The sequence below is a fragment of the Xiphias gladius genome, chromosome 13, assembly GCF_016859285.1.
Source record: "Xiphias gladius isolate SHS-SW01 ecotype Sanya breed wild chromosome 13, ASM1685928v1, whole genome shotgun sequence".
NCBI classification, from domain to species: domain Eukaryota; kingdom Metazoa; phylum Chordata; class Actinopteri; order Istiophoriformes; family Xiphiidae; genus Xiphias; species Xiphias gladius.
The window spans coordinates 1,132,069-1,158,731 of NC_053412.1; the positions used below are offsets into that span (position 1 = coordinate 1,132,069).

At 41.2% G+C, this 26,663-nt stretch overlaps 1 protein-coding gene across 2 annotated transcripts in view; it reads right to left on the minus strand.

Moving 5' to 3' along the window:
• Positions 1 to 23,550: 23,550 nt before the first annotated feature.
• LOC120797991 (CLIP-associating protein 1-B-like) overlaps positions 23,551 to 26,663 on the minus strand; it is a 54,925-nt gene continuing 51,812 nt past the window's right edge. For both annotated transcript variants that reach the window (XM_040141866.1, XM_040141865.1), the window contains one exon: positions 23,551 to 26,424. In XM_040141866.1, coding sequence (XP_039997800.1) covers positions 26,341 to 26,424 — 84 coding nt within the window. In that variant the 3' untranslated portion in view covers positions 23,551 to 26,340. The remainder of the gene's footprint in view (positions 26,425 to 26,663) is intronic.

Consider the following 26,663-nt stretch of genomic DNA (forward strand, 5'->3'; position numbering starts at 1 on the left):
AAACGACATAAAACAAAGCAGCTGAGAGGAGCGAGAGGTTCCCGGGATGCAGCGCTGAGCGTTACTGAGAGGAACAAATGATTTTAGTCTGTCAGGGAATTCAGCCGAGGACACGTTTGATCTGGAGTTTGTGATTGCTTTTGCCACTGGAATTCCTTATTCTCTCAGAGATGTGAAGCGGGAGAGAAAATAGCCCCGGGCTGTGAAATCCAACCAGGCTCCGAACAAGAGGTGGTGATAAGACTTGCAAAGATCATGCATTATCAGCACCTTAATTTATTGATGGAGATAACTGAGTGAGAAAGATGAAAGATTGGTTTCAGCATTCTGCCAACAATAGATTATAAATGTAATTATAGTTAAAGTATAAAAGAAGAGATTTCAGTCATGAAAATGAAATTTACGTTACCTCAGATACGATGATTTTCGAGGGACTTTTTTCAGCAGAGAAAACTTTTTTTTTCATTTTAGAAACAAGTCAAAAAATGTTATTGTGGTTAGGCAGCGAGAATTAAATTCATATTAGGTATTTAACTCAAGCCTTCAGCAGGCATTTAATAGAGTAACAACGAGCAACCAGAGCTGAAGTCAGAAGCTCAGGTGATAATTATGTTGACGAGTTGAAGAAACAGCCTTTTCTTAAACCTCACTTTAAGACAACATTTTTCACCTTGAAAGCTTTTGGAGCTGTGTTTAATTCCTGAGATGGTTCAAGTTTCTTGCTTTAAGTTTTACAAAGTCTAGGCCAATATTTCAATCTCTCTCTTAATCTGTGCAGGACTGACTTGAGGTTTAGTATCTGTGCTTCGCATCATGAAATGAGATATTAGACATCTGCTCACAGTATGTGCAGAAATTAAGTAAATTTATGATATTCATCAAAATCTTCTAGTTACTGGTAGGAAATTCAACACATACTCAACATACCTCCTCCTGCAGAAGTCTATGTATCCATCTCCTCCTGCATAAAACTGTCCTGTGCTGTGCTGTAGTAAGTAAACAGAGACAAAGGCATCCATCAGAAACGTCAGAAAGGAGCTAATGTACCAAGCCAAATTCTGCTAAAGCACCAGTATTTTTCCTGCTTTATATCAAATAAATGATAAGGATAATATGACTGTGGCAATTTCACTTAAATCCCCCCACCAGCACATGAACGCACCGTCACCTTTTTTGGATTATCTCCCTCAAGTTTAATCAATGTTAAATCATTTTGAAAATGCCACATATGACGAGAAATCAACCAAGAACAACACCTAACCAGTGTAAGCAAAATGACAAGTGACTTCCCAGATCACCACTTCAATCAGTGAAGCAAGCGCTGGAAAAAGATCATAAACCTTTCTCAGATCAAAACTAAATGGCTTACACAGCTACTCTAAAGTAAAGTACGGCTAAGTTATGAGTCATCTCCAATGAGCACTTCAGGTTGGTGGAGGTTTTACAACGTGAACTCACGCCGGGGCAGTAAACAGGCCTGTCTGCTGAGAGTTTAAAGGGCTTCGGAGGAATGTGTTTTACAGCGAGTGCTGCATTCTCCGGCGTCTCTCGGGGATCCGAGTTAGGGAGCCTCTTTATGAGCGACAAGCTTTGTCAGAGCCGCCAGACAAACCTCAACGCAGCCAACACACAGGCGCACGTGCACGCGCATACTGGCACCTAAAGTTTAAAATCACCTGAATTTAATCTTGAGATGATGAGGCTTGTTATGGTGGACACATTTCGCAGCGTGGGACCTATCGATGACCAGAGCCCACTATAATTTTCCCCTCCACTTTAACACGCCTGTGGCTTATTGGCCGAGCAGTAGAACCGGCAGAAAAGGCAGGAAGCAGCTGGAGCTGGAGGAGTCATCAATAAGTAGAGGTGGGAGAGAAAAAAAACGAGGAGGTTCCAGCCAAAATGAGACACCCACCAACACCGGCCCTCAAGAACTCTTACATCTCAATTTTTAAATAAATCTTGCCATGAAAGCCTCATTGAGAAGTGCCCTGGCCAAGCATTTTGAGTATTTATATATCAAAATTGATCTTTTATCTTCCTGTAAAAATATTTTTCATGACTCATTTTACATTTGGAGGCATACTATTATAAAAAGATTCAGGAAGATTTAGGAATCTTAAAGTTGTGACTGAGTTTCCCTAACTCAGCCACTTAGGACCTTCTTTTAACTTCAAGTTGTTTTGTGCATACAGCCCCAGGTCTTTAAAGAGGTATTTTTGCTTAAGTCCATTTTCTTTGCACACGAAATTAATTCTTCTTCTTCTTCTTCTTCTGTGGTTGCTCGTTTAAGCAGGAGCCACCGGTGACACCACCCACCAGCACAAGGGTCACAGAACTCATCGCTCTGTGCGGTCAGACTGCGAGTCGCCATCGCTGAAACGATCACTGTGACGATATGGAAAGTGACGACCGGGCCGACATGTGCGCTACCAGTCCAATCAGAGTTGTGACAATCGAACCAGCAGACGCACTCTGACGTGAAGGAGACTCTCAACTCTCTGCTCTGACCTCCACCACCCTCTTCCTTCCTCCCTCCCGATGACACCACATCACATTATCACAGCGCTGCATTATTGCATTATTATTGCACATGTGACAGTCTAACAAGGCTGGATCCCTTCTCCAGCTCCCGGTGTCAGTTGCGATGATGGATAACGCTCTGCAGTCACTGATGCCTCATTCATATCTATTAGACCAATATGTAAATCCCCTCCAGAGTTCAGCCTCCGCCTCCTGAAGCTGGAAGACGATATTAATTCATGAATCAATTTCAGAAGGTTGTAGTCAAGCTGGCAGCTGAGGAGTCTGTCTGTCTCTGTTTGTATCTGCCCACAGATGATCTCACGTCAGACAGACAGTCCTGAATATGAGCATAGAAAGCATCTATCCACACAAAAGTAAACTGTAAACACAGAAACAACAAAAATACGAGCGCTACATGTCTCTTTTAGAGTCTGCAGCGTTTGTGACGGGCAAACCAACAAGTGCTGGACATATACACTAACTTTAACAGCTCAGCCAAGTGTATTTTCTTTATGTGCACATAAACAGGTGGGTGGAAACACAGTCAGCGAGATCTGTCCAGTACCTGTTGTGATGTCTGTCTTGGGGGAAAAGTGTTGGCTGGACAAAGGACGGAATAAAGTGTCTGACTGACATCATCGTCAGGCCTCACTGCCAACGACCAGACACACATAAATACATAAACACGCACGGATATCTGACCAAACCGCCTTGCACAGTAATAACCGCTATACGCAAAAAAAAGAACCCAACACCCATATTTAGTCGGCCGAGAATTTCTGAAAATATTTTTAAATTTGTTTTAAAAGGTTTACAGTAACATTTCTTATTTTTTCACAGCATGTAGGATGGCACGGTGTTGCTGCACAGGTGTTCACCAAGAAAAAAGTCTTGAGACTGAAAACTGGTGAAGTCGCCAGCCTGACCTCCTCAGGGATGTAATTCCAAAAGTTTGGCGGGCGTCCATCAGTTAGACACATCAAAATCAGCGTCTTCACCACCGAGTGCCACTGAGCCTGTGAAAAGTCTTGTGTAATGTCTCAGGTGGCTCTGGAGGAGCTTTGTCAAGTCAAGGACAAAATATCCTTATGTCAGTATACAGTGCTTCAAACTAGGTATGGACTTTAAAAGATGTGCGTTTTTGCCGGGCTGCTAGGGTCTGATGAAAGATGTGATCAAGTTTTGCATTTTAGGAAGTGTAGAGAGTTTCAAGAGCTGGTGGAAAGCCAGAGGAAACCAGAGGAGTGCAGGCTGTTACAGCAGCACCTTAATGCCCATGGTGTCACAATCACAAGTTCAACTGTCACGTAAGGTCGAAACGTACAGTCGTCCACATGCTTTTGACCGTAAAGCTGTCTGAGGGAAATGAGCTACGACCGTCTAAGAAGCGTGTGGTAAATTTCCTGTATCAGACCTGAATGCATCTGTGACACGTTAGGATTTGTATGATCCAAAGCACCTTGCAGTTCCAGAAATGCAGACATTTTTGCATGGGTGGCCCCTTTGGGATAAATGTATTATTAAGGTGCAGCTCCTCTCATTTCAATAGGGCCACCTCCCTGCCAAGAGTGAGCCTTGGGGCCCCCGTGTCAATGCCTGCTTAATATTAACTAAGGCGCTCTGAATAATCTTCATCCTAAGAAACCGAGGTCAAGACTGCAATAAAGTCTTAAAGTGCAAAAACACCGGTATGGTCCTTTAACAGGACTTTCAGTACTGAGCCTTAAAATTTTAATAGAGACAGTGAAAAAATCTGCCGAACCTGCCAGCAGTGCGGAATAATTTCACCGGTTTCCAGGCAGTTTTGCATTTTGCTGAATGAAACCACACATTGACCTGCCTGAGTGAAGGACTGTCTGTGGATGTTGGCAGAGGTGAGAAGTTTTTTTATGCGCTAAAATTACAACTCTTGGAAGAAACGCTGGTGATTTATATACATTTTCTGGGTGTTTTTTTCCGCTTTGGTTTGGTTTCTATTTTATGCAGATAACTCGTCAGATGTTAAACCTTGACCATACTGCGGTTGCTATGCACAGATGTTGTAGAAACCAATTTCTAAAATCACTGGCTTTGAATTCGATCCAGGGTGAAATAGTATCAGCTGTAGGAAAGTTACAGAGCACTTTGTGTTCCCTTCAGTTTAAAGATGTACATGTACTGAACACCTGTGACATCAGCGTTCAGCGTATCTGTACTGTGCTTTAATGCAGGGAATTATTTCGCTTTAATTCCAGCGTGTATCACTCACAATGACCCTGCAAAACTGCACTGCACATGGACTCATACAGAGCTGCAACCATTAGTCGATTAATCAACTAGCTGATCGACAGAAAATTATTAGCAAAATAAGTAATTTATTTTTATTTTGTTTTATTTTCCTTCTTTTTTTCATTTTTCAAGCTAAAACTCCCAAAAATTCTTTTTTCAGTCTCTCGAATACTATTTCTTGCTTTTCTCTGTTTGATATTATTGTAAATTGAACATTTGGGGGTTTTTGACTGTTGGTCAGACAAAACAAGACATCTGAAGACATGACCCTGGACCCGGAGAAACTTGAAAGAATCACTTTTCATTATTTTCTAACATTCTAAGGACCAAACAATTAGTTGAAGAATCCAGAAAAACAGTCAGATTAATTCATTGCAGATTAATCTGTAATGAAGATAAACGTGAGTTAAAGCTGTAGACTGATGTGCCTGCTACATAATTTGTAACTGCACTGTCACTGTCGGTACAATGGGGTCTTATTTACACCATGGCCGGTACAGTGGTATATTATTTGTGCCACGTACCACGTCGAACTGAAAACACTGTTCGCTTTACATTACGTAACATCATTTGTGTATGAAAGGTTGCTACCTTTGGGGCGAGCCCCTGCTTCAGAAGGCGAATACTGCTCCGCTGCTCTAGCATTAACACTTTCATAATTTCCTCCGTCCTTTTCGTACCTATTGTTTGTGACAGAGAAGATTGTGACTTAAGACGTCAAAACTCTGCAGCTGCGTTACAGTTCTACGGGGTTTTGTTCAGTGTTGCTGAGGAGGGGAAAGCTGGCCAATTATCAGCGAGGCCTTCTGTGTCATGAACTAATACAACATGCATATTCATGATATGTTCCTATGCAAAATAACATCTGTCTTCCAACAACGTGCCATCTGTTTGAGGGACTCTGTGATATTAACGGCTCATCACGGTAAAAAAAAAAAAAAAAAACGACACTGAGAGGCGTTTAAAAAACAATTGTGTCAGTTATTATGTGTTTTGTCTCACGCAAAGAGAGTATCAACCAGCATTTACATGTAATCACACACACACACACACACACACACACACACACAGCTCAGTGAGGAGATACTCATTTACATTTCAGGCAGGGAGCCGGTGTTCCTGTACAGCCACAGGTTTAGTGTCTTGCTCAAGAACACTTAGGGGCAATGAGACGGGAATCGAACCTACGAGCTTTTAGTCACAGGATAAACACTGCATGTCCCTGACGACACACTGATCATATTTTTCAGTAGATATCTGCCACACAGACTTACTCTGAGCACTTAATAAACTTATCCGTATTCATTCATGAACTTGTTTGGGAATTATTTTAGGAAACAGAAAGAAGGTTTTCTCAGGAAATAATCTCAGAGTATTTGTAGTTATTGAATAAAAGAGAGGTTTGTAGTTTTGATCCTATTTACCAATTTCTTTAGCCCTTTTCCACCCACTGGAGCAGCACAATGTTGAATTTTCACAGACTGTCATATAAAGTATATTGTGAAATGTAATGTAATATATGTCACAATAGACTAGACTCTCATCTTTTTGGCTATTGCGGCCATTTTTCAAATGAATAATCCAGGAAAAACACATGACAGAGTAAACAACAGAAACATAAAAAAAGGGGGTCTCTCTCTCTGTCTCTCTGCCTTCAAATCAGCCTGACGTTCACAAGTGTGAAAGCGTCACAAATTCTTCAAAACTTCATGTGGAGATTCGCTGCAAAGGTCGAACAAACCAAAGTGTATAAAAATATTCTACTTCTTTTAATTTGGGGAGACCTCCACCAAAGAAGTGGGGTGGCATAATATTTGCTTACCCTAACCCTGTTTCTGTGCCTGTCTGTGTCATAGTTTTTACTGTTACACTTTGTTATGTTCATTTACTGTAAAATTGATACGATAAAACATCCTGATGAAGTCCCTGTGCCAAAACACGTATGTGGATCAAAGTGCAGACTCTCCCAAGTAGTCACGGTGAGTGGCAGGTCTGTTAAGGGCTCAGTGTGTTTCGGACAAAGTTGTCCGTCAACGCTATGACTGACTCCGAGGGGAGCCCGTCTGAAAACGTGCACTGTTATCACCTCCTCTCTACGACGGCCGGCTGTAAACGTTCTAGCTTTCGGACACAGCTGAACCAAACTTTGTACGCACTAGTTGGTCTTGAGCAAACCGTCACCTTCAACGTTGAAATCTTGAAAGCGTAGCTGACATAAAATGTGAGTTGTTGAGTTGTTAGCACTGTGATAACAGCTCAACCTTGGAGACATTACAACTCAGTCTCATTTCAAGGTCAATGACACCTGAGCCAAGTCCAGCTGCTGCTCCAAAGCAAGCCGCCAAATTAATGTTTCTTCAGGTCAAGGAATAACTTCAGGCGCTCGGCTAGAGAGATACTGGCGAACTGCAAAACACGCAAAACTGAATTTTATAATAATCAGAATCAGCATCTGATGACAGTTATTGCTGCGTTTGTTCATGTAGCCGCAAAGATGCCATTCAAACCACACCCACGCTGTCCTGAAAAGGCAGATTTCGGAGTGTCGCAGTTTTAAACTTGTTACTTTAAGGATGTTTTGACGCTAACTTTAACTTTGATTGTTGCTTATTTAGAGACAAACATTAAAAATGAAAGCCGGGGCTTTAACAAAATATAATATATATATTTAAAGTCCTCTAAATATTGGTCATTATTTGCCCGATCGTGTCTTTACTTTCCAATGGACGGATGTTTGGCAACATTATAATTAATTAAACTAATTATCAGGTGACAAAAAGGAGATGTTGTGAAAAAAGTTTTACAAGGCTGCATCACTCAACTATTTAGTCACAATTCTGGATTAGAGGGGGAGGACGAGGAGTGAGGTGGGTTAAAACTCTCCAGCTGAAGGGGGTGTCGGGGTATCGGGGAGTCATGGATCCCGGCAGCAGCTGAGGGAGGTCAGCGCCGCCACCTCGCTGCTCGCCGGGCCCTTCAGGTCTCCGCTCTCCGGAGGTTTTGAGGATGGAGGTCCTCATTAAAACCTCCCATCGCTCTGCCCTCTCCTCCTCCTCACCCAGTCCACCATCTCAGAGGATTCACACAACTAAACGTATGCCGGGACAGTCCAGGTGTCATCCAGCAGGTGTCTCCTGACAGCTGGAGCGTTTTGATTAGAACGCACCGAAAGACTGGGAAACTAGGAAAGAGTGATTAGATCCATTTTTAGTCTCAAAATAAAGTCACTGTTTTTTTTAGTTTTTTTTATTTAGTTCTAAAGTGAATAAATCTGGCAGTATATTGCTTTTATTAAGTGTTTTCTAGAGTAATGTGTCATTGTTAGGATGGATGTTTTTGCAGGTACACATAAACATATATTATTTTATTTTTTTATTTTATTCATTTGAACAAGTGATGCCGTTGTTTATCTAGGAGCACAGTTTTGCTCAAACACTACATTTAACGTTTTAAAACCTTAACAAAGAGTTTATTTCTTTGCTCTGTATAAAAGTAAGATGACCGTGTTTGGCAGTTTCATGTGTGTGTCACTATCAGACTTTCAAAGCCAATAAAAAAACTCAGATGTCCAAATTTTGCTATATTTTCCTGAAATTTCCCAGACTTTCCGGATGCTGACCACCGTTCTCCTCTCCTTTCCTGTATATCTGTACTGCCTGCTATCTAAAGGCAAAATGACCCAAAGAAAAGAGTTTTCTTAACAGTTAATGAAACAGTTTCAGTTTCCGTCTACTATATTCATATGCACACCGATATAAGTACACTTGTATTTCATAATGGGTGTTTAAATGTAGACATTAAAGAAGAAAAAAGCAATAGAAAATAAACAGGAGAGCTGCTTTAATACACAGCTTTATAAAAATGTTAGCTACTGCTGTAAATGGCAACACTTTGGGAAATACGGTTACTTGCTTTCAATATCAAGATCAATATCAAACTCATGTCCGTACATGAATACACAATATGGAGCTAGAACCAGGGAGTGATGACTCTAGCTGGGCATACAGACTAGAAGCTTGGAGAAATAGCTAGCCCAGCTCCGTCCGTAGTTTAAAACATTACATTGGATTTTTGAACGTTGGACAAAGCTGATTAGATTCTGATCCTCTCATCTCAATCTCGTCAAGAAAGCGAATGACCGTATTTACCAAAGTGTCCAAGTGTTCCTTAAGAAACGTATGTTCAACACAATAAACGCCTTCCGTCATGTGAAGGGGCTCATGGACACAGGTCGGAATAAACCAGTTTGGCCCCCAAAATTCAGCCGTCCACGTGAACAAAACACGGGCTATGTATGCACAGACAGAAAACGACAGCTCCGCCTACAGTCAGGAGATCACATGATGCATATGCACTGCACACAGTATACAGCCTGTGTTTTGTTCATATGGACATTTGCCTGATGAAGCCCTTGCAGGTGGAAACACTGCACCAATATACTTGGGAGCTTGGGAAAAAATTTCAGGGTGTGGACGGCCTCTCCCTTTCCTTCGTTGCTGTTTTTTGTCCTGCACATCGGAAACAGTAAGGTCGACGTCTTTAATATTACAAAATACTGTAGGTTCTATAGAACTGTTACAAATCGCTGTTACAAAAATTATTCATATGAATGTTTTCTGATCTGCCACCTCTATGGTTAAGGTTTGATTAGATCTAGGCACGAAAACAACTCAGGAAAAGATGGTGGTCACAGTTAAGAGAAACCAACACCGTCGGTAGGAAGCACGAAACAAATGGCGGTGTCCTGTGGACGCATCCAACGACCCAGGCCTCCTTCTCACGCGGATTTGGACAATTTATTACAACGTGATGCTGTTTCGGCCTTTGCTCCCGACAGACAGGAGCCACGCAGCAGCTGGCGGTCTTTGTCAATTATCTGTGAACATAGGTTGTTTTTAAGCATTTTGAATAAATGACTAATTTTTCTTTGGAGGTCACACAATATCACAGAAGTGACAGCAGGGGCTCTGTCATTTTAGCTGAATTTGCAAAAAGTCGCAGATTGCAGTTTAATAAAAAGCTGCTTTTTTTGTTTTGGCTGTATCAGTACTAATTCAAAACATGACATAATGTAAATGTGAACCGTCTGCCTGAAGTCTGACATGGTGATTTCAGCCGACCCACAGCCGCCAGACTAGGCTTTTGATATCGATGTTACACGCAAGAGGCAGCAAATGCTCCAGTGTTTCTCATGTGGGAAACTAGATGCTGCTAACACAAACATTTCAGGTCCGTGTAAACCTCACTCAGGAACACCTGAACCTGAGGAGCAGCCATCTTTGATTTGGCACATAAGATCAACAGTGTAACAGTGCTGTGTGTGTTTAGTACGCTTATTTTTTCAAAAGCGGTTTTAGAGGATGGTATCCCATTGTGGTCGAGCAGAGAAAACACACTCTCCAAGAGGGGAGTTCATCCCTTCTCGCCGTTTCAAAGCCAAAAAAGCAAAAGGCAGAGAACAAAGCAGCTTTGTGTGTTAAGGCTCACTGAGTGTTTGCGTCTCAGTTTTTACTCCCCCCTCCCTCCTCTTTCTCCATCACTGGCAAAGGCAAGGGAGTGAACAATATTATTTCATAGCCTGTGAAAACAGAGATATGAACTGTGCGTAAATTTTACCCATGAATCATAAATACGCGATTTTCTCCCAGGACTTGTCAGAGGAGTAATCAGTGTGAAGTAAGTTGACACACCTTGTTCAGAAAGTCTTTTTTTTTTTTTTATTTGTGCTGCAGGGGTTTGCCAAGGAGTACACAAAGAGAACTGAGAGAGCATAAAACATTCACCACCTGATGCAGCCGTGATTTAAGTTTGTTAATGTTTTTCTCCCCGTGGTGAAAATGGGCTCACATCGTGCCAAAAAGCCTCCAAAGCCTGATTATTCTTCCTTGTATTAAGACTCTCAGTTTATAAATCAACCTTTTCTCTTTGGAGGAGGGGTGGGGGTGGGGGTGTGTCGGGGGGGTTGTTTTCTTTAAAGGCTGGTTCAACAGGCGGGAAATGCGGCATCATTTTCCACTGCAATTAAGAGGGAGGCCCTGATGCCGAGGCAGAGCCCGGTGCCAGCTCTGTGTATGGCTCTGGCACCTTCCAGCCTTTTTCTGGAAAGACTTAACAGGCCCCGGCTGCATGTCTTGGCTCTGAGTTTTGAGCTGGAGTCAGTCTCCCCTGACGTAATCCTTTAAGAAACGGCTCTCCTCGCTGGCTACGAACCACGCCGCCTCTCCACAACATAAAGGAAGCCTTGCTGTGATTATCAGCACGGTTAATAACCCCGACGTGAAGCCAAAGTTAGCAGAAAACATCTAAAAAGGGCCCCGCTCTCCTCTCCAGCTCCGCATTAGAGTCCATTTATGCAAAGCGTAGCTCGGCCTGTCAGCGGCTAATCATTACAAGGATGATCGATGGTGTTTATTTTCTGATGATGGAACGCAACCCCCTGCCTGATGATAATTGTAATAAAAAGGACAGATCAAGCCGGCAAAGTTATTAAATTATCAGACCATAATTTGCATTAATGCCGGCTGCAGAGACGTAGGGGTGGGGGGTTTGACAGAGGCCCAGTGTCGGCTTGTTAGAGGCAGAGTCCACCTTGAACAGCTCCCTGTGCCCTTGGCCCCCCCCCCAGCAGATCCTCAAAAATGTGACATAATGACACACTCGTCCCTTGACAGAGGCGTCAGGGAGACAGCGCAGGTTTCACTGTCAGACATTCAGAGCCAATAAAAAAAACTCCGATGTCTCAGTTTTGCTAATTTCTCCTCAAAATTTTCTTTTTTCAAACTCCTCGTATCTGCTGATGAACATCTCTCTCCTCTCACTTTCTTTCAGCTCTCTATTGTCTGCTGTTCTATTAAAAAATGCCCCCAAAAGTTCCTTTTAGGACGTTTCTGTACCGCATGAAAGCACACATCCAGATTAAAGAGAACAGACTTAAAGTCATGCTGAACTGAAAACAGATCATTAGCTCCAATAAGTTTTTCTTTTACCTTTAAATCAAAATTCTCTTGTTTTTTAAGCTAGAAAAATTAATTCTTGGTGAGATTTCATTGGAAATTTCAACTAATAATCATCAAAGATTCTTGATCAATCGAATTAAACAGCTCTCTTTCTTTAACTAATATCCTACAGGTGAACAGTTTTGAATAATCCGTCCATGAATAACGTCCCACCTCCGAAAGCCGTTGTACATCTGGCGTGAACCGAAACTCAGATGCAAAAATGCAAAAATATTACTAACATGTATGTTTCACAGGAAAACTGCACGGGAAAGGTTTGGGAAGATATTCTGCACTTCTCTGAGTTCTGTATTGCTTTGTTTTTACACATAAAGTCAGCGATACAGTCTTTAAACTCTGGCAGCAGTAATATTTTGCTTCTCATGCTTTCTTAACCACAGGAGAACATTTCGGGTTCACCCAATCCTCACGAGGGCACGGCGAGTTTCACTGACTGGCAGTGTGCTTGAGGTCCGGTCAGCACATTTTTATTTGTTTACAGGGACACAAATTTTTGTGTATGAAGGAAAAGAAGAGCCTTTCCTGTTCCTGGCTTTCCCCTTAATCTGAGGGCTTCTGTTACGGATGACTCAACTGATGCACAAAATAAGACGAGGGACGAGGAAGGTGGAGAAACGATGCTAAATTCATGCCGCTGCCTCAATCTCACAACAGTAAACATTAAGGGGAAACAGATTTCAGTGGTCAAATTTCAAAATTCCAGGAGAAACGTGACTTTGGAAAGTTCAGGCGAAGTCATCACACAAAACTGCGTCTCTGGTGTCCACAAAAGCAATAAAAAAAAGGATTTAGCTACCTGTTCTGTCCAAATATTAATAATCTAATAATCTTATAATATATTATAAGGTTCAATATGAAATACCTAGGGTTAATTTTGACCTTAAACGTTTTTGTTAACATTTACAGGACATCTGCTTTTCTAAGTAGAGTCAGAAAGTTTTCAAGGAGCAAGTTGCTCCTTGAAAACCTCCTAACATCCAGTTTTAAGCTTGTGTTTGTAGCTACTGTATATGATGTTTACACTGAGCGAAATACTCAAACTCAAGACTCCACTTACTAGCTTGCTCCGGAGCTGTCGACTGTATCACACAGCTGTCAACGGCGGATGGAGTTTCCTCCGTTGTCAGGGAATTTTCTATATAAATCAAACAACCTTTTTTTTTTCTCCATCAGCTTGTGAAGACAGTTTCATGCAGCTGAAACTCGTAAGTGGACCTTGAGTTGAGCTTGTTTTGTCAAACTGCTTTTTCCAAGATCAAGAATTCATTTGCATGCTCACAGACTCCATGTTTTTATGTTTGCATCACTCCATTAAATGGAAATATTCCAGAGGTCTTGTGCGTTTTAGACACATTTCCCCAAAATTCAGCTGGATATGTTTAGCATCATTTAAAGCTCCACTAGAATCTAAAATACAGTTCGGTGGGTTAAAATAATGTTTGGCTGCACAGCATGAGTTTGTGACCATGGGCCACTGCATGTTAAGGGGTTAAGAGGGCGGCTTATCACTCTGGATTCAAGCACCAGTATAAAACCTGAGTGAAGTGGAGCTGACGAAGCGGGCGATTGTCCCAGAAAACACCAGCATCTGTCAGAAAACCCCTCTCAGACCCGAAGTCAAGCCCAGATGGACCCTTGAACCATCAGAGCCGAGTGATGTTCATTAAGTGAGCCAGGAACTTTTGCCTCAGTCGTCCTTCCCCCCCCTATCAGTTTTTTTTTGTTGTTTTTAAAAAAAAAAAGCGTTTGAACAGGTCTCGAGGGGAGCGGGAGCCTCTGGTTGGGAGCCAGCTGGACGGAAAAGATCCAGCAGTGGGGGAAAAGAAAATAAAGAGTAGAGAAGAAAAAAAAGAGGGCAGCGACTAATGGGGCTCTGCTGCTTTTAAGTGCAGTGTACCAGAGGAATACATGAATGTGGAGAATTCCCCGTTTCCCCCGATTCGCAGCAGAGGAGCTGAGCGTCTGCTGCTCTGAGAACTTCAAACCCCAACACCACAGAGAGGTTTCACACAGTGACATACATGTATTAACAAGTGGCAGAGTCCCAGAGGAGCAGTGCTGTGACTAGTGGGATTAGAGTAAGAAGAGCAATGTTTTATTTCATTTTACCAGGAGCAGCAAATTAATTCCACCTGTTGGTGTAACATAACCCTCTCTCTGACCGAGTCCACCTTCATCGCCCAGTGACTATGAATAGTTCCTTCTTCACATTTCATTCATAAAGCTGCAACATAAGTCACAGCAAGAATCTGTGACTCCATGACTGACTAATGTGGCACAGTGACCATCTCCAAGGACTAAAATATCCTGCAGTCTGATCTGGACATTACAGCCAGCAGACAGTGCCGCATATGTAGGAACAAATCTTAAAAACCAACCAATCTAAAGTACCAGCAGTATAGTCAAAGCACATTGAGTCGTGCTGCGTTTTCTTTCTCTTTACATCGTGGCTGTGATTCACACTGTGTCAGCGACATCAACCTGGAAAATCTATGTTTGAACAAAGTGTGTAGATTTGAAGATCGGCAAAGTTTTGGTTCATCGCGTTATATATTCTGTGTATATGCTGAATACAGGCAGACACACAGATAAGAACTGTAGGTTGTTTTAATTGCTGTGAAGTTCTAGATAAAGAATTGTCTCAACTGATTTAAGGCCCCAGCACGAGCAGCTTCACGTGTCCATAAGAAAACTTCGCTCTTTGTTTAAACTCAGAAGTCTCGTGTGCTCTTAAATTGTGCAGAGAATAATAACAAACAGCTCCTCTGCTTTCTTTGTGAAAAACACTGGTATCCAGCAAAACAAACTCTCAAAAAACACAGACAGAAAATAACATAACGCCTTTAATTATCACAAGAGGCGGTTTAGACCAGATGTACAGTATGAGGGATTGGGTCCACTTCCCAGCAACATGTGAGCGTTTGATTTCATGTTTTGGCAGATGGAAGAGCCAGAGCTCCGCAAAGTCCTGCACCAGCCAATCAGGACGGATTGAGGTCTCTGATGACCCAGAGGTTGGGGGAGGGGGGTCAAAGGAGATATGAGGCATGGGACAACCCCATGAACACCATCTTTGTCTCTCTCAGAGGAAAATATCTTTCATTTGCCCCATAAATAAAACTGTAATTAGCGCCCGTTTCCAGATTTGGTTGTTTAGGACCCATCTTAAAAGCAAAGCAAGGGTCTGTAATTAAACTGATAAAACGATCTCCATTCAAGATCCACTTACTCGCTTGCTCTGGAGCTTTCAACTGTATCACACGGCCCTCATCAGCAGATCGAGTTTGCCCAGTGTTGGGTGTTTCCATTATGATGAGCACTTGAAGGAATTATTGACCATGTTGGTTTGTCAGTTCAAGCGTAAGCCGAGAAGTTCATCTGTGTTAAAGACCACGTGATACAGTCAAAAGCTCTGAAATATCCAAGTTAAGTGGACCTCGAGTGGCGAATGTCTTGTGAACTGCTGTTTCCAAGGTCAGGAGTTAGTCCTACATTAAATCAGATTAATGGATGATTTTCAGTTCCAAACTAAGCAAACTTCGTCTGCCGGTGAAGACCGTGCGATAGTAAAAAAGCGCCAGAACCAGCGAGTAAGTGGACCTTGAGTGGTTGAGTGACTCCTTTGTCGACGACAGGAAACTAAAATGTCTATAAAAGAGTCAAGCTACCAGCCATTTTCCAAAGCTTCAGAATCGGCTGAGAAATCCAGTAGCAGAAGACGACTCTGCTCCACATTAAACTCCTGTTTGACAGGTAGAAGTTCTCTCTCACTATTACAGTCTGAAGCTCCCTCTACTGGAACCAAATGCAACAACTTTACTGTACAACGACTCAGACACACACACATACTGAAATGAAATCCTGCAGATAAAGTACCTCCTCCTCTGAACAACTAAATCTGCTGAGAAGCTGCACGGAAAAAGGAAAAAACGGGAAAGAAGAGAATCCGAATTTCTGTTTTGAATCTTTTACTGCTTTTTCTAATAATTTGAAGGTCAGAGGGTCAGTTGCTCAGAAGAAAGGGGGATTATTAGTCAAGAATACTAGCTTTACAAGAGCTATGTGTTTTTTGGAGTGAGTTTCAGAGTATACTGAAGAATTTTAATATTATTTATTATTTATTATTTTAATATTATTTCTCTGGATATGTTTCTCTGTGGTCGAAACTCAGCGTTGCACCACACCTCTACTCATTCACTGTATTTTTAAATTTTAGCCTCTTCAAATCCAGTTTTTCACCTTTAGTTCCCCTTTATTATCTTTACGGCTGTTAAAGTTACGTGTATATTAAGCATCAGCTTGTTTCAGTTCTTTACTGAAGCTATAATGTTTAATGTTTACAATGTATGAAAAAACGTTAAATAAATAACGTTTTTCCATTCTATCAAATGGAAATATTACTGTGCATTTTTGACACACAATTGCCCCAAAATTCTGTCCGACATTGTTGGTATTTTTGAAAATTTAAGGGATCTCAAATTGAATTTAAGATAAAGTTCTGTGGGTCTGAACAATGTCTTGCTGCACAGCATGAGTGTGCGGCGACTAGTTCACTGTCAAATCAGTGGCGTCACAGTGGTAGTCAAATAGGTTAACGGCAGATTTGAACCTGTGGTGTTTTCGTCACAGCATAGTTTCACTAATCTGAACATAACACCGCCGAGTTCATTTAGGGCGTCGACATCAGAAGCTTTATAGAAGCTTTTTGCGTCGATTCTGCATCTACAACCGTGTCTGTAACCTGGCTGATTTGTTCTAAGAAATTCAACCAGATAAAAGGTGGATTTTTTAAAATAATTCCTCCTCGTGACAGAGTGAAAGTAGCACTAGAAATTTCCTCTTAGGCCGGATCTGAAAACGTAGAATTTAAAACACGATACACCACAGTGGACAGACTCAGTGTGTTGCGGCAGAGCCGGGCTGCAGTGCAGTGAAGATTCCTGTTCTGTTAAATAATCATGATGAATAATGAAGGTGTGAGTCGCCAGGCAGATCCCCCGTGGACATTTAGTGTCAACCTGACAGGTCTCATCGCAGCTCGGGGACGAGGGGGGGATGAAGTTGTCTCCATATTAAGCAGGCAGATTAGACCCATTAAATGGAGGGCAGCATGGAGAGGCGCTGTACGTGGACCTCCGGGGTCTGCATCTCATCAGGTGAGCCCAGGCCCCGCGCTGCAGGGGCGGGGGAAGGGAGTGTGCCGGCCCGGCCTCTGGCCCGCCTCCACCGCACCTCACGTCTTCCGCAAACTGGAGCTGACCCTGCGCTTCTGCCAGCCTCCGTCGCAGCTAAGCCCGGCCCTTCCCATCATGCACAGGGGCCGCAACGAGCTCCCATGAGCCTCGGCTCGCTCCCTGCCATCTGCCGTGATTTATAGAAAACGGCCGATGATTTATGGGCCAGTCATCTCACAATGAAGTTGTTCTCTTTCATTTGCGCGACCTCCCGACCTAGCCGCCACTCCCAGCCAGGTTGGGGAAATGTGCGCTAATCATACACTATGAGGGCTTTTAAACAGGAGGAACTGGGAGGGTGGGGGGTTGCAATAGAGGAACCTTAATGAAATTAATTTTCAACAGCGTGTGCATACTGATTAAACAGGCAGGCCTCGGCAGCGACGCACGGCCACCGCTGAGAGACGCTAACGAAGCCGTTTCAAGGTCTGACGGCGGGGAGGACTCGTCCAACACCGCAGCACCGTCCCCACGCCCCGCTCCGATCTACGAATGAAACACCCCATTAGGAGCCGGTGATCCAAGGGATGTGTTTAAAGATTTATACAGTGCTGGAGAGGAGCTTGTAAACCAAACAGCGTGGCCCTGCAGACTGATCATCTGTAATCACCAAATGGCCTGATCAGATCAGTGGAGCTCTGCGGGGACATCTGACCACAAAGATCAACCCCCCCCCCCTTTTAAATATTCACCTCCGTGGCTCAGTACCGCAGCTTAAAAGAGATTTTCTCTGAATGAGTTGAGGGGACAAGAGTTGGCTACAATCTGCCAAAATCTCCCTGATGGCTTCAATTTCTCTGTTGCGGTAAGAGCGAGGTTAGAAAATTCCCTTTTCACCTCATGTGATTCAGACCTTTTTTCTCCAGTAAAACATATTTGAAACATGAAGACACTGTCTCACAGTGTCAGAGGTGGAGAGAAAGCGAGTACATTTACTCAAGTACTGCAATTAAGTACAATTCTGAGGCACTTGTACTTGCGTATTTCCATTTATGCTTCTAATCCATTACACGTCAGAGGGAAATACTGTACTTTTTGCTCCACCTCATTTCTTCAGCTGCAGTTAACAGTTGCTTTTCAGATTCAGATTTTACATCATGATAAGTCTATGAAATACAACAACTGTTAAAGACTAAACCAGTGGCTCCCGAACTGTTTGGTTTGTGACCTATTAAATAAATGCCGTGTCTGTTTGGGGCCCCTTGTCATGCTCAGATGTCAATAACTGTTTGAGACCGAAAGAAATAAAAAAAGAAATAGATCCAATATTAAAAACTGATGACCGATTTGTGAATCAGAACTTTGTTTTTTCTTCTTTCCTCCCCCATGAATCATCCCACAAACCCTCAGGTTTATCTGGTGACCCTTTGGAGGGCCCCGACCCCCAGGTTGGGAACCACTGGACTAAACCATGTAGCTGCGTATAACGTAGTTAAAACGTAACTCCTCCACATTAAAGCCATGTCATAACGTATCAGTCTCAGGGGACATTTTACTGCGGAACAAGCACTTTTACTTTAATTGCTTTGAGTACATTTAGCTGATAGTACTTCTGTACTTTACTGAGTGGGAGTCTGGATGCACTTTTACTGATAATGGAGCATTTTTATATCATTTTACTGTTGCTTTCAAATAAGTAACAGATCTGAGCACTTCTTCAATCCACTGTTGCTTTCCAAATTTGGCATAATATGGACCTAATATATTTTGAGCACCTTTTAATTTATAATTGCTTTGCCTTTGTCCCGTTTGACGGGTAAAATTGAGATACCCAGGACCTACGTTATCAGATAGTCACAGGTCTAGATATATTTCCTACACTCTTGCAGCTTTAAGTACTGCATTATATTCATATTGCCAAAATAAAATTAACCAAATTTAGTGTGGGGTTGTTTCAGTCTTAATTTTGAAGAACTTAACATTTAATTTTCATTACTTTTTTATTAGTTCATTGTTTTTATTTTCTTTAGTTATTTTTTTTTCCAATTATTAATTTCTTCTCATATTTTTTGTTCTACACATTACTAATCAGTTTTCATATCAAACCTTCTTTGTCATTTAGAGATGTAGCTTTGTATTTCTCAGATTTGACTGTGATTTGATTCATTCAATTCACGGTGACCTTGACATATGGGATCTGCAGGATCAAAATTAAATATTTCTCCCGTTTGGATCCTTGACCTTGCTTTTCCTGATTTATGAATAAAGTTAAACGGCCCTGAAATGGGAAAACAAGAGTACTGTGCGGTCTCAGTTGACCGGTTTTGATAGTGTGTACCTGCCAGCTGATGTTCTGAGTCGACGTCCGGCGCTGAAAAGTCTGAAACCCTGAGCTGCGCTGTCCCTGTCTGTCTGCCTGCCTGCCTGTCTGCCTGCCTGCCTGTCTGCCTGCCTGTCTGTCGGCACCTGTGGCTCCGACTCACTACTGGTTTGTGGGACGACGCTCACAAAAGAATCCAGGATGCCCTCGTCCTGCAACAGAGAGAAGCGACAGGTTTCGATTCTCCACAGCAGCCATGTGGTCCGGTGCTCAAGCGGACACCCTGCTTTACGAGCGTCCACCCGAGGAGGTAAATCAAGACCGGAGCAACAAAACCAGATGACTCGGGAGACAGAAATGTCTGCATTAAGCTCAACATTTGCCCGAGAATGAACCTGTAGCAAACAAATAACTTCAACCTGACATATCCAGACAGAGCTGATCGATACAATTACTGACCACCCATCAATAATTGTGTGCAGCCGTTCCCATAAATCAGCGGATAACAGTAGCAGCAGCAGAGACACTAAATCCCTGGCTGAGCGAGCGTTGTGGGCGCCATCTGGTGGTGGTTTCCCTCCTGACGGTAACTCTACACACCGATTTTAGTTTCTTAGCTGTTGCTGAAAATCCTCAAAATCCAACTTAAGGAGTAACTCTAATAAATCTCTAAATGCATCTTCATTGTACAACTACACAGGAGTAACTCAAAGACGCATGAAATGTCACTAAGGGGCCCCGGCTGCTTTTTTTGTCATGGGTCACGTTTTGGGAACCATAAACAATTTTAAAATTTTATCATATAGTTTTTTCACTCTTCAACTGAAAGTAACTAGTAACTATTGCTGTCAGAAAAATGTAGAGGAGTAGGAGAATGAAGTAAACTAGAAATACTCAAATAAATATTGTACATCAAAAGTACAGCAGTTCATCTGAAAAGCACAGAACCTACAAAACCTCAAAAACATGAGCAAATTCTGTTAACATCAAAATCCACACTTGAACCAACACACTGTGGAGTCTCACGCGCGTATCCAACGTAAAGTTGTAAAGTCTTTGAATTTACTCGCTTTTGCTGAACATTTGCCCTGATGTCTTTAAGGCTTTATCATTTAATTCTAGCGTCGGACTAGTATTAAACACACACACACACACACACACACACACCACGCTAAAACTGGCGTTGTGGCGCGGTGCGTGCGGTGATCTTTCCCTAACGACACAGAACATTTAAATTCACTTGAATTCACCTCACCGCAAACCTGCAGTCCAGAAGAAATGAGGCAAGAAAATAGAAGTCTGATAGTTTATTTCAAGTTCTGTAAAGTCTATCACATGTGGAGGAGAACCAAACATGTAAATATATACAGTCATACACAGGGAAAATAAAACATAATATAAATATTGTATAGCATGAAATAAAACTAATAACCTAAAAAAACAAAACAAAACAAAAACAAAAACCAGGAGCCGTGCATTGTAAGTGGTTTAAATGGAAAATATTGCCATTTCACCGCGGGCTTGAAGCTTATTTACAGCACTGCATCTGTAGATTAAAACGTTTTGTTCTCACATTAAAGTCCACCTTAAGAAGCAGTGTACTGTTGTGTTAGTACAGGTTAGTATTGTACGGGACAACCAGGTATATTGCCAGAAATCTTTACCCAAAGGCACACATTCAGGAAATCAAAAGTACTTTTTTAAATTTGGAGTTTTTGCTCGACTGCTTTCGTAACTAACTACATTTGAGAGCAACACAGGCATAAATATCCTACGATTCCTGTGAAGTACGCATGCAGACGTAGTTTAGAAGTTGTAGTTTTAAGTCACACTGTACAAAAAAGTAAAGGGAAGTGAATTTCGGTCGCCTAAACTGCACCAGCCTTACACTGGATCACCAGTGCTGGACGACACGCTGTGGAGGACTTCGCTAGCTCTGGAGGCGACATTCAGTCCAGAGTTGAAAGTTGATCAAGCTGCCAACTTCTCACGACTGAGAAGATTGACAACGGGCACTGGTACAGTACATTTAACAGTCCGAGTTGAGTGTTTGAAGAGATAAAGTAAGGCCTGGTATTATTCAGTAACAGCGTCCTTCACTTTCAGGGCTCACTTGTCCCATTAAAGACAGATTTTGACATTTTGGGAAATTCGTTCATTTGCTTTCTTCCCGAGAATTAGATGAGATTCCCGTACAGTCCCTACGCTGACCAGCTGCTGGCCGCGGCTTCACTTTTAGCATGAAGATAGGAGAATGTTATGGATCTCATCCAACTCTTGGTAAGGAAACAAGCTGGGGCAAATTTCCCAAAATGTCAAACCAAACCAATGTTTTAATTCTCCTCTGGAGCGTTTGTTTGGACTTGCTTAGTGCGCCAGACGGGCGGAGTTTAGCACCAGGAAAGTTCAACCAGTAGGGGCGTTAAAAAATGTCAGTGTTCAGCCAGCAAGTTTGTTTTCCATCATCGTAACCGTACCTAAACCTCTTCTGCTGAGATACGATACATACACTGGAGTTATCAGGCGCGTTTGTTAGTATTATAATAAGCAGCAGTAACATTTTATTATAGGTGCACTTTTAAAAAATGACACTTCTGTACATTGACCAGCGAGAGCGTCTCAAAGGAGGAAAACGCAATGGAAATTTACAGTGCTTCGACGTGAAAATCCACGCTGGATTTCTCAGAGTTTATTGCTAATGTCCAACAGTTAAACGCTCTCTTTCATTCTCTCTTCATTGTCAGCGGGAACCTCTGTAACACTGGCACTTTACAGTTCATCAATTAGCACTGTCGCTTGCTTTTAGTAGCATCTAATAATTAAGATTGTCAATCTTTCTGTCAGATTTGGGTATTGCCCATTTGTCATTTGCTAAAATATTTCACATTTTAAAGGTCAAAGTCTTAAAGTGACTTACATTCAATTCAGGAACAACTGATGCGGAGGAGTTTTTTTTTCCCAAAAACAATTCAACTGTTAAATCATCTCTTTAAAATAAGAATACACTGACAACAGTTTGTCAGCATCAGCAAAACTAAAAAACAGACCACTGATTATCTCATTATTAGGTTGCTGCTCACAAAACTGTCATAAATTTAAATACTGATACTATTTTTGAGACATGCAGACCTTCATCCTGACCCTCGGATTACTTTTTAAGTGTAATGTATAAAGTATTGGAATGAAACTCAACAAATCACAGTAGTCTTGACTCGACAGCAGACCAAAAAAACCAATAAACTCCCAGTTGAATCCGAACTGGGCCTTTAGATTCACATCCTTCAGAAAACAAACGGAAGGTGAGACACTGCTGTCGTTTCAGTGGTTTTCTTTTTTTTTTTCCCTAAAATGTTTATACTGTTATTTCTTTTGTGACGTTACAGCTCTAGACAGCCATTAAACACCCACTGTATGACTTTGAATATATATATATATATATATATATATATATATATATATATAGAGATAGATAAAAAATTAGATCCATGTAAAGCTTATCAGTTTACTTTTCAACTGATATCAATAATAGAAAGGTGGAACATTTAATTAGGTTTGTAAAATGTTATTTTTTGTTAATTGTATCAATGTAATATGAATGTTTTTCCTAAATTTTTTTTACCTTTGGAGTGTTGGATTGAAAAATGGAAAAGAAAAAAAAAGAAAATCAGAGTAGTTTTCATTTCTCATCATGTCTGCTTTCAGGCATCATTTTTCCCAAAAACAATTCAACTGTTAAATCATCTCTTTAAAATAAGAATACACTGACAACAGTTTGTCAGCATCAGCAAAACTAAAAAACAGACCACTGATTATCTCATTATTAGGTTGCTGCTCACAAAACTGTCATAAATTTAAATACTGATACTATTTTTGAGACATGCAGACCTTCATCCTGACCCTCGGATTACTTTTTAAGTGTAATGTATAAAGTATTGGAATGAAACTCAACAAATCACAGTAGTCTTGACTCGACAGCAGACCAAAAAAACCAATAAACTCCCAGTTGAATCCGAACTGGGCCTTTAGATTCATCCTTCAGAAAACAAAGCGGAAGGTGAGACACTGCTGTCGTTTCAGTGGTTTTCTTTTTTTTTTTCCCTAAAATGTTTATACTGTTATTTCTTTTGTGACGTTACAGCTCTAGACAGCCATTAAACACCCACTGTATGACTTTGAATATATATATATATATATATATATATATATATATATAGAGATAGATAAAAAATTAGATCCATGTAAAGCTTATCAGTTTACTTTTCAACTGATATCAATAATAGAAAGGTGGAACATTTAATTAGGTTTGTAAAATGTTATTTTTTGTTAATTGTATCAATGTAATATGAATGTTTTTCCTAAATTTTTTTTACCTTTGGAGTGTTGGATTGAAAAATGGAAAGAAAAAAAAAGAAAATCAGAGTAGTTTTCATTTCTCATCATGTCTGCTTTCAGGCATCATTTTTTCCCAAACAACTAACTACTGTCAGGTAAATTTTTTTTTTTTTTAACATTATTTACAGGGACAACTTTACATAAAAACATGATCAAACACAGCATGTGTCAATCATTTTAACAGCTGTCTTTTAATTTGAAGAGGAGGTTGTGTGAATGTCTTTGGTCCCACTGCAAGACAAGATCATCTAATGTGAAGCGGGCTCTGGTCTTTAACTACGAGACCTATCTTGCTAATAAAACTTAGCATGAAAATGAGAATATCAGTCATAGCTTGTGTAGATTGAATACTTAAAATACTTTTAATTTAATGCTTTGAAATTACATCACAATATGGATAAAAGCGTGCTGTCTTTGGACCAAGGTCGGGATTAAATCTCCAGGAAGGTGACCTTGTGACCTCCAGGAAGTAGGGCTGAACGATTTTAGAAAAATGTCACCTTGCTTTTTAAATTGCAGGCATCCTCTATAAATGAAAATACAGAAATGTAGTTGTTTCCTACATAATATTAAAAAATGATACGCTTTTACAAAGCACAATGACAAATTTATCATTTCTACATGAACAGACTTCAGATTTCGAACCAGTCTGTCAGAGAAAAGCCAATTCTGCTGATTTTTCTATAGAAAAATTAACTAGTTTATCCCATTTTTATCAAGGTATTATATTAGTGACATTACTAAATATCATTTAATTATTAGCATGACATTCAAAAGTACTTTTTTTAACGGTACACATTATTAACTGCTGATGTCCAGTCACGGTTTTCAACAGGTGTGTTTTGTGTATGTTGTTTTGTAACGGCAAAAAGCTAAATTAAACTAAGTTGCTTCTTACAATGTTTCATTGTACTGATGACTTCTAATGATCCTGTTGACAACTCCGTGCTTTAGCTACTTAAGCTGTTACAGCACAGAGCATAAACCAATGATATGATGCTCTTTCAGTTCCCGACACCTCTGTTTACCAACCGTCTGTCGTTTTCACTCAACAACCGCCGAGCTGCCATCTACCTGCCTGAAATTCACGTGGGCCAATTACATAGATCATTTATCCAGAGCAAGACGAAGTAGTCTGTTAGTGTTTTTCAGTATATAAGTGACTTATCGTTCAGCCCTGGGCAAAGGAAACGTGCATGAGATCAGGAGCATTATTCCTTTTTAAGAGTTTATCTATGAGGCAAATCCTGCGCAAAAACAATCCAGTTTCAATTTCACATTTTTCAATCCAGGTGGGAAAACATGGTAAAAAAGCAGTCAATTATCTATCATTGATTTTTAAATGGAAATTCAGCTGATAAGTTTTACATAGATCGAACAAAGTCCTTTCTTTCCTTCACAAGTAAAAACTGATTTTGCAGATTGTGATGTTTTGTTTTTATAATAACAACACTGGTATCTTCTGCTGGTACTTGGGCCCAAAACGGGTCCCCTCTGTAGTGCTTAAAATCATTGGCCAGCCAAATGATCATCTAACATAAACTCACATGAACTTGGATTTCACATTTTGGACAGCTGATACAATCCTCTTCTGTTGCATTCAGTGAGGTGTCAGCTGAATTTGAAAATCAAAGCTCATAATTTCTAACATATCAATCTTCAGATGGACCCTTGAAATCAGCCATTAAAAAACTATTGTGCCACTTTCTTTGAAAGACCAACACGGTTCAAAATTCACCAAATGAACATGTTAAAAATCGGAAAATATCCCGATTCCTTTAAAATTGATCCACCAGGTACAATGAGGCAGTAGTTCTGGAAGGAGAAACACGGGTGAGGTCCACAGTCATTCAAAGCTCTTTACATTCAATATACGATAAGGTTTGATGTGTCAAAGCAAATACATTATTCAAAGAAGTGGATTAAAATGTATTAAAATGAATAAAAATACTGATAGCCACAGATTTCCTCCTGCGCTGAGAGGAAGGAAGTTACACCACAAAGTTCTCCTCTTCTTCCACGATTCCAAACTCACCTTACACCCTTCAAAAGTGTAAGAGGACAGTCTCAATGCTAGGATAACTTTCAGAAATATTTTTCAGGATCACCTCGGCTCCAAAGATCACCTTAAATCCACTCGACCGAGGAATACTGGATTTGTAAAGTCAATGTGATGGTGACACGAGGAGCGAGTAGGAAGAGGAGATGTTGGTTTCAGGCACACAGCCTCTAAAAACTGGTTTCTTCGATCACATCGGTTCCATCGTACGTAGATGGAAGATGAGTCTTAAGGCTCATGACTCTAACGGTAGTGTGGAGGTTCAGGTACAAGGCCTGGTTCTTCATGAAACACCTTAGCTGCCAGGTTCACCTTGCCTGCCAAAAATGACCAAAGCTTTCAAGACGATGGGTAGATGGTCCGGAAAGCGGAGCCATGACAGCATGATCTTCTCAAGACAACTTTATCAGCAGCGGAAGGAATGAAATGTTGGTTGGGAAGATGAGGTTTTGGGCGCAGGCCCTGGTCCTACAAGGAACATCTAAATAATCATGAGCCCATATGCACGGACTTCAGATCAGCTGATGGAATGAAAATTGTTTCTGTGTTACGGCGAGGCTGAGAGCTAAGCGTGTGCTGCGGGAGTTAGTAGGAGGAGATGTCGGAGGAGCTGCTGCTGGTGCTGGTTGAGGTCTGGGCCCTCTTGATGTACAGGTTGAGCAGCTTCATCTGTTGGAGGGAAAACAGCAGGGGGGTTAGAGGAGTCCACCTCTGAGGCTACGGCGAGACCCTCCCTGAAACCCTCACAGTCGGGTTTTTATTTTGAAATTCCTGCATTTTGAATTTCAGTTTGTTCTCTCTTTAAACTGGTGAATGTTCCCTTTGCTGTCATGATATTTATACTTTTTATTTTCTATACTGATCTTACTTACATTCTTCAATAATAATTCTATAGGTATAAAGAACTG